Source organism: Furipterus horrens, unplaced genomic scaffold (genome assembly GCF_987537825.1).
Source record: "Furipterus horrens unplaced genomic scaffold, mFurHor1.1.pri manual_scaffold_17, whole genome shotgun sequence".
In the NCBI taxonomy this organism is placed as follows: domain Eukaryota; kingdom Metazoa; phylum Chordata; class Mammalia; order Chiroptera; family Furipteridae; genus Furipterus; species Furipterus horrens.
The window spans coordinates 59,012,113-59,021,164 of record NW_028327187.1 but is presented as its reverse complement, the minus strand read 5'-3'; the positions used below and the strand labels follow the sequence as shown (position 1 = coordinate 59,021,164).

At 39.2% G+C, this 9,052-nt stretch overlaps 1 protein-coding gene across 1 annotated transcript in view; it reads left to right on the top strand.

Moving 5' to 3' along the window:
- Window positions 1-9,052, top strand: part of CENPI (centromere protein I) — a 78,278-nt gene continuing 69,226 nt past the window's right edge. The window contains exons 1-5 of the mRNA XM_090264930.1: window positions 1-86; window positions 1,794-2,036; window positions 2,657-2,794; window positions 6,152-6,270; window positions 8,842-8,949. Of these exons, the coding sequence (XP_090121056.1) occupies window positions 5-86; window positions 1,794-2,036; window positions 2,657-2,794; window positions 6,152-6,270; window positions 8,842-8,949 (690 nt within the window). The 5' untranslated portion in view covers window positions 1-4. The remainder of the gene's footprint in view (window positions 87-1,793; window positions 2,037-2,656; window positions 2,795-6,151; window positions 6,271-8,841; window positions 8,950-9,052) is intronic.

The following is a 9,052-nucleotide window of genomic DNA, read 5'->3' as shown; positions in this document are numbered from 1 at the left end:
GAGCATGCGCAGGGCGGGGTTCGCTTATTTGAATCTTGGAGGGGATCTTTTGACTCCGGAGTTTCAGGGACAGAGGAATGCATTGGGTAAAGTTCTTTTAAATACCGCGTGAAAGGGGGGGGGGGGCTTCGAGATCGGAGGGGATCTCCTTGACTTCTGAGCAGGACTATCCTGCAAGGTGTGGCCGGGGTCGGTTTTCCCCCAGCCAGGAAGAGCCGGAGAGGTTCTTAGGAAGTTATGGAACCGTTCAACCCGGTAGGGTCAGAAGCTGCTAGCCTGCCCTTTGGTAGGAACCTGGGAAACTGCTCGTAACCTGGAACTTCCCACTGGGGAAGGCACGCATATTGCTCTCCCACTCTGGCCTTATCCGTTCTCGGGAGGTGGGATTGAGTGTCATTCCGACCATTCCCTTAGTTTTTCTCATTTGAAGCCAAAAATTTAGAAGTCTTCTGGGTTCCTCTCTTCCCTTTTTCCTACATCCAGTATTTTATCATGGTCTTGCCCAGTCTACCTTCAAAACATCACGAATACAACCATTTTCTGCCTCTTCTACCACTGTGCTTTAGGCCTAGTTTAGATTACAGTTATATCTCTTCTGGACTTCTGCAAGACCTTTTTAATTGCTCTGTTTCCATTCCTTGGCCCCTAACATTCTATTCGTCACACTGCAGCTAAAATGGTCTTAAAACATGAGTCAGATGGTATCACTCCCCTCCTTAACACTCTTCCCTTTCCCAGTAGTTGCCATGACACTTAAAATCCAAACACCTTACTCTGGCTTACAAGTCCTAATGTGGTAGTTCCTGGCTGCCCTTCTGACTTTATCTCCCACTATCCTCTGCCTCTTTCTTGTCACTACCGCTCCTTTCCCCTATGGGTGTTGCTGCTGTTTTTCTAACACACAAAGTTCCTACTTTAAGGCCTTATCAGATCTTACTCTTCCCTCTCCATGAAATACTCTTCCTGCACATCTTCACGTAGCTGGTTCCTTCTTGGCATGCAAACGTCAGTTCAAAGATCAGTCAGGGAGGCTTTCTCTGCACACTTATTCCAAAGTTGCTTCTCATCCCTACCTCGTTTCTATCATCACTGTATTATATTCACTATTAGGTATATACTTATTTAGTATTGACTCTCACATTCCACCCCACACCCGTAAGTCTCATGAGAGCAGAGACTTTGACTTTTACTTTTTTATCCCAGTAGCTAGAATTGTGCTTGGCATATATATGATGTTCAGTAATTATTTATTGAATAAGTGAATTAATTAATGGAGAATTTTTCTGTTCTGAGAATCCTTAGTGTGCCACCATTTGGACTTGAACTATGCAGTTTTAACTTACCACTGACAAAGTAGGGAGCATAAAAAATGAAAAGCAAAATCAAGGAGAGGTGGAGAAAACTAGGAGTGATTGGAGAAAGTAAGATTAAGTTCATGAGATGGCGTAGTTTTGGACTCACTTATGTGATACAGCTATTTTAAGAGAACTTGATGTTACCTGTACTCTTACTGTTTTTTTTTTTTTTTCCCCTACAGGAAGGCCAGCTCATTTGGTAAATGTTACCTTGGAGAGTTGTTTCTCTCTATTCCTACTTAGGTAAAGGGCTTTCTGAGAAAGCTAACCTATAGGTTTTGTTGCCCAGATTTTTGTCAGGTTATTTATTGTGTGCTTGTTGTATGTTAGGTACTCTGTACTAAATTTTGGGAATATAGGCACATATGGTCCCTGTCTTTGTGGAGTAAAAAGGGACAGTTTGGTTGATTAATGTTAGTGACAATTGTTTCTGTATAGGTCATGTTGCAGTAATGTCACCTCAAAAGAGAGTTAGGAACTCTCAGACACCAAAGAGAACTTCACGACATAGTAATAGTTACCAGACTAATCTCTTGGCCTGGAAATTGAAAGAGGACCGAAGCAACTCAAACAGCATCTCAAAACATGGACAAAACAGTCCAGTGGAAGATTCTGAAAATGCTGATGCTGATGAGCAAGCAGAAGATGCTTTACAAGTAGCAGTGAGATACTTTGAGAAAGGTAAGACATTATTTTCCTGATGAAAGTCCTATTTCTGTCAAAATATTCTAGACCTTTTTTGTTAAGGAACGTTAAAGGAGAGCATATTTTTGCTCCTTCATACTTTTGTCTATTTAATATACATTTATTGAGCACCTTCCTACTACATATCTGTATGCTAGGTACTAGATATACAACAGCAAAGCACATTCCTGGCAGAGCAGTTTCCAAACTGCTGCACACTGGAATTACCCAGGAATCTTTAAAACACACTAATGCCTGGCATCCACTCTTAGACAATATGATTTTATTGGTAAGGGGTGCAACCTGGGCACTGGGAGTTTTTTAAAGACTCCTTGGGTGATTTCAAAGTTTGGGAACCACTGCCCTAATATTGAAACAGCTTATAGTCTAAATTCAGTGCTTTTAATTAGTTTAGAGCAGAGATGCCAAGGCATGATTCAGTTTGCCTCACTGAAGATGCTATTGCTGTGTTCTAGAGTTTTAAGGCTTTGAAGGGCTTTTAGGAAGACATTTTATATATAAAGCTATTCCCTTCAAGTATCCCAAGTTGCAATTATTGATCCTGGAAACTGAAAGAATTTTAAAGGTCCCACTATTTAATATAGTTTCTTTTCCAGCTCCTGTTAAAACTTCATGGAGTAAAGATAAAACCTTGGAAAAACACTTGAAAGCTGTGGAAAATGTGGCTTGGAAGAATGGGTTAGCTCCAGAAGGGATTGACATTCTATTAAATGTGGCACTTAGTGGCAAATTTGGTAAGTCAAGGGGATACATTTGTCATAAGTTTGCTATTAGTTTTGCCTCCCAGATTGAATTAGATGGTTCGTTGGAATCAATTGCAGTACTTTCTTACTATTCTATTTATAAAACCAAAATGGGACTTTCTTACATTCAAACTACCTTATGAGCTAAAAGGTTATGTGTGTGTATGATGAAAATAGCTAGTTATCACATATCTTTACAAGTAAAATGTATACACTCTTGTCACCAAATATGCAGAAGCCATTTTCAGTATGTCTCTTAAGAAGCATAGATGTAATTTAATGTTGCTGGAAGGCACCTTAAGAGACCGTTTGGTCTACTTAGTTGCTTTTAGGTTCACTTATTTATGACAGGTCACTGCTGATTGACAGGTCATTCCATTCCAGCATCTATGACTGTAACAGTCAAGATTTCTTTTTTGTACCAGTGTTTCCTTTCCTGTTAAAAGTAATTTCGAATGGGCGTGAGGGTGGAGTTCGTAGAAAGAAATAACATCTGACCAATATTGTTTTTACTTGAGAAAAATGTTTTAACCTAACTTTTATTCACATTCAGACTTGGAAGGTATCTTAGACCCTGTACATCTTCATTTTAAAAGTGAGGAAATTGCATAATGGATAAAGAGACTTGCTTAAATGTCAGAGCTAGAGCTGGAGAATTCAGATCTCCTAACTCCCCTTCTAGGGTTTATACAGTACCACAATGCTGCCACTTTTTCTACTTTTTTGGAAAATTAAGGATATCAAAACTGGCCCTTGCATATTGGGTTGCTTTGTGTAAACCCTAGCATCATGTGTGTGTGTTGCTTTGTGTAAACCCTAACATTGTGTGTGTGTGTTTAAAGCAACAATATATTGCCAGCTGAATTCAATATATGAGTCTCAGGTGTTTTTTTTCTCTGCTTTTACCTGATTGGTTCTCTTGTGTTTTTCTAGAAAGTAAAATTTGATCTAATAAACTTGGCTCTTCTTTAAAAAAAGTTTTATTTCTATATTTTTAGAGAGAGAAGTGGGGGGGGGGGGAGAAAGAGGGAGAGAAACATCAATGTGTGAGGGAAACATTGATTGGCTCCCTCTCACTTGTCCATGACCAGGGACCTAGCCTACAATCCAGGCATGTGCCCTGACTGGGAATCAAACTGGGGACCTTGAAGTTTGCACGATGATACCCAACCCACTGAGCCACACCAGTCAGAAGGGCAAGGCTCTTCTTCTTTTAAGTGGCTTTAGATTGTTTGGTTCTAATACCTTTTCAGGAATCTGTGTTTAACTGATGAGTGTCTATCAAGAACAATTCTCTCTGTCTCTTGTCCCCTTAAAACATGTATGGAATGTACAGGTGTTTTATGTTTTGGAATTTTTCTTTTTTTCTGTCTCAGAAATTAATGGTTAGAATGTTTCTGTGACATTTGCCAGGTCTTGTGGCAAATGTATGCCTCTCTCAACATGCATGCCTCAGACTTAGAAACTTGAATATATAACTTAAAAAACAATCTCTGGCTTTTTAGTCTAACTTCTAATTTTTTATTAAGCTGGAATTTGGTGATGTGATATGTGACCTCCTTAACTGCTTTTTGCTCTTTTAGTTATTTCTCTGAAATCCCTTATCACAACTAAATCTTTACATGTAGGCCTTTGGCTGAGTTATAATGCATATTCAGGGATGGGTATGCCACAAATGTCATAACTAGGTGCAAAGAGAATTTAGACACTTCAGAAATTAATTAAAAAGTCACTGGGGACTAAGAATATAGACTGTGTTGAATTCCCCCTTTGAATTTGGTACATGTGTCAAGTGTTAGTGATTATACTGTTTTAAACTTTAGAAGGGTTAAAGGGTGGGTGGGTGGGAGAAAAGAGAAATAAAAACAAGGAACCACAGGAGTGGAAAGCAGAGGTTTTATTTTTGTGATTCATTACCTGCTATCACTTCTTGCTTCCTTCACAGAATGATGAGGTAAAAATTGATGAGATATGTTATTGTAAATCATGCAGAATGAATAAATCTAGAGATCTAATGTACTGCATGAGGACTGTAGTTAATACTGTAATGAATACTGGAAATTCTAAGAGTAGATTTGAGGCCTTACCGCATGTCAAAAAATGGTAGCTATGTGAGGAAATAATATGTTAACCTGACCAGTAGTCATTCTACTATGTATATGTATATCATATCATCATGTCGTACATCTTATATATATACAATTTTAATTAAAAATATAAAGTGAAGTCTTCACCCTCAGGTAAAAAAAAGACATAAGATGTTTCTGAGAATGCTACTTGCAGGTGAATTAAAAACAGCATTATTTCACTAAATGGAAGTGATCACCATGCTATAATGCATATGAAAGTGTTTAAAGACATGTTAGATGCTTCTAAGAATGCTACTTCTGGGAGAAGTTGAGAACAGTGTTACTATAGTGAATGGAGGTGATTGCCACACTTTTAGGCATATAAAACTTCTTAAAGACACATGCATCCACGATGCTTTTGAGAATTCTACTTGCATGAGAAGCTGAGAACAATGTTTTTTTCAGTGAATAGTTGTGATCACCACAATAGAATGCAAGTAAAACATTGTTTAAATACAAAAAAGAAATTAGGTACCTATTTAATTCTTGAAGCCTTAATAATCAGAAGTTGATAGAGGGTGTATACAAAGCTATTGCAACATCACTTCTCTTATCAGATGGAACGATATCATGGGAGCCAGAGAGTATGCTGTAAAAATTGGACCAGTATAGAATATTATTGTCATCTAATTCCAAGGATAGCTCTTTCATTCTACTCTCCACTCCACTTGTTTGGGAAGAATGGAGAGTACAAATATATTTATTTATTCTTAAATGTAGCAGCCCATGTAAGATGTCTGTCAGTTTAAATAAATCAGAATCTGTTGTGCCATTACAAAATATAACAACAGAAGAATGATTCTTGAAATTTTCTTGTGAGTGAAGACTTTTTTTGAGGTGTAATTCACATACGGTAAAAGTCACACTTTTGAAATGTCCAATTCAGCGTTTGTTTTTTTAAACATTCACAGTTGTGAAACCATCACCGTTCTCTAATTCCCAAACATATCATTACCTCAAAAAGAAGCCCTGAACTTATCCCCCCCTTTCAAATAGAAATATTAGAGCCAAAAAATTGCTTTATGGTTTATATCAGAAGTTTAAGATATATTTTTGTTTCAGACTGTGTTTTGTAATAATAAGAGATGTCAAATATTATTCATGTTTTTTTTATTGCCTTCACTGTAAAGTGAGATTTTTAGGACCAAGAGTGAATAATTGTAAGGGAACAATCAAGACTCTAAAATGCAGTTTAATTTAGAGTCTTTCTACTTTCCAGGGAGTGCTGTAAACTCTCGGATATTGAGATGCATGATTCCAGCAACTCTAATATCAGAAGATTCTGTGGTTAAGGCAGTCTCCTGGATTTGTGTTGGCAAGTGTTGTAGTAGCACCAAGGTAATCTTTTTTAAATTATATTTTATTGATTATGTTATCACAATTGTCCCAATTTTTCCCCCTTTGCCCCCCTCCACCCAGCAACCCCTACTCCTGCAGGCAATCCCCACCCCTTTGTTCATGTTCAGGGGTCATGCATAGGTTCTTTGGCTAGTCCATTTCCTATACTGTACTTTACATCCTTGTGACTACAAATTTATACCTCTTAATCCCCTCACCTGTTCACCCATTCTCCTAAATCCCCACCCATCTGACAGCCACCAAAATGCTCTCTGTATCCATGATTCTGTCTCTGTTCTTCTTGTTTGCTTAGTTTGTTTTTCAGATTCAATTATTCATAGATATGTATTTATTTCCATTTTATTGTTCATGATTTTGATCTTCTTTATCTTAAATGAGTCCCTTTTACTTTTCATGTAATGATGGTTTGGTGATGATGAGCTCCTTTAGTGTTTACTTGTCTGGGAAGCTCTTTATATGCCCTTCAAATTTAAACGATAGCTTTGCAGGATAGAGCAATCTTGGCTGTAGGTCCCTGCTTTTCATGACTTTGAATATTTCTTGCCAAGTCCTTCTAGCTTGCAAAGTTGCTTTTGAGAAATCAGCTGATAGCCTTATGGGAACTTCCTTGTAGGTAACTAACTGCTTTTCTCTTGCGGCTTTTAAGATTCTCTCTTTATCTTTAACCTTTGGCATTTTAATAATGATGTGTCTTGGTGTGGGCCTCTTTGCATGCATCTTGTTTGGGACTCTCTGTGCTTCCTGGACTTGATGTCTATTTCCTTCACCAAAATAAGGGAAGTTTTCTTTCATTATCTTTTAAAATAGATTCCCAATTTCTTGCTCTTTCCCTTCTCCTTCTGGCATACCATTGATGTGAATGTTGGAGTGGTGGAAGTGGTCCCAGGGGCTCCTTACACTATTCTAGTTCTTTTTGGATTCTTTTTTCTTCTTGTTGTTCTGATTGGTTGTTTTGTACTTTCTTATGTTCCAAATAATTGATGTGACTATCGTGTTCATTCACTCTACTGTTGTTTCCCTGTAAATTGTTCTTTATTTCAATTAGTGTATGCTTTGTTTCTGACTGGATCTTTTTTCTGTTGTTGAGGTCCTCACTAAGTTCCTTGAGCATCCTTATAACCAGTGTTTTGAACTCTGTATCTTTAGATTGCTTATCTCTATTTGTTTAGTTCTTTTTCTGGAGTGTTTTTTAAAGATTTTTATTTATTTATTTATTTTTAGAGAGAGGAGAAGGGAGGGAAAAAGAGAGGGAGAGAAACACTGGTGTGTGAGAGAAACATCAATCAGTTGCCTCTCACACGCCCCCAGCTAGCATCCTGGCCCACAACCCAGGCATGTGCCCTAACTGGGATTCAAACCAGTGACCTTTTAGTTCTCAGGCTGGCGCTCGATCCACTGAGCCACACCATCCAGGGATGGAGTTTTGATCTTTTCTTTCATTTGGGTCATTTTTCTTTGTCTCCTCATTTTGGCAACCTCCCTGTGTTTGTTTCTATGTATTAGGTTGAACTGCTATGACTCCCTGCCTTTGTAGCATGGCCTAATATAGGTGTCCAGTAGGGTCCAGTGGCATAGCCTCCCCTATCACCCAAGCTGGGTACTCAAGGTGCACCCTTCCTGTGGGCTAAGTACACCCTCCTCTCTTAGTTGAGCCTTGATTACTGTTGGAAGATCAATGAGAGGGATTTACTCAGGCCAGTTAGCTGCAAGAATAGGCTGTGACCACTGACCACCAACCTCCTCACTTTGAGGAGGATCAGGTGTGCATGGGCATGGTGGTGGTGCTCCGACGTGGTCTGTAGCTGTCCACTGAGTGCACAGGCTCTGGTTTCCCCGGGTGGTGCAGGCCAAGGTCAGCCCCCACTTGTGTTCTGCCTGAGGCCACCCTGCATGAGTTATAAAGTGATCTGAGATGCCTGATACTTGTGCTGGACTTGGAGATTCCCAGGTGAAGCCAAGAAGTGAATCTAGGCCGGCTGCTGCTAGTGCTGTGCTTGGGGCCTCAGCAAGAGGTACAGGGTCTGGGTGCTTGATGAAGCCTGCTTTTGTGAAGTAAGAGCCAAGACCAGTCATTCATATGGAGAAGTCACTGTTAACAGTTTGCGTGGGCCCGTAAGTTGGGTGGGACAGAGTCTCGGGGGATCTCCAGGGTAGGGCAAATAGTGTTAGCCAGGTTGATGGAGTCTCAGATATTGCACCTGCCTACTGGCTCTGTGGCCCGTGGGGGGAGGGTTCATAAAAGAGACACTGGCATTGCTTCTCAAGGTAATCTTTTAAAATACTTTGATGATAAGTCCTTCAGAACCACTTAAGGACTGGCAAGGAAGAGCCACATAATGGAGTAATGGCACTGACCTTTTGTGCAAAGCCTGTGGATTTGGAACAGTGTTGCTTGATGTAAGGACTCTGTTCAAACAGAAAATTTTACTGAGAGATAAAGTCTATTATCCTGCTTTGTGCTAGAGGCTTCTAAAACAGCCCTGAGGGGGGAATTAAGTTCTTCTGTGCCAGTTATAATTCTCTAAAGATAAACATTTTGTCTCTCAATAGATACTTTTTTATCGTTGGCTGGTTGCAATGTTTGACTTCATTGATCACAAGGAGAAAATTAACTTGCTCTATGGCTTCTTTTTTGCTTCACTGCAAGATGATGCGGCGGTAAGTAAAAATTGAACAGCATCATGCATCGATCAAATGGTATGTGCTTGTATATTGACGTACCATGTATGCTTCAAAGTGCCACACAATGTTTTTTTTACTT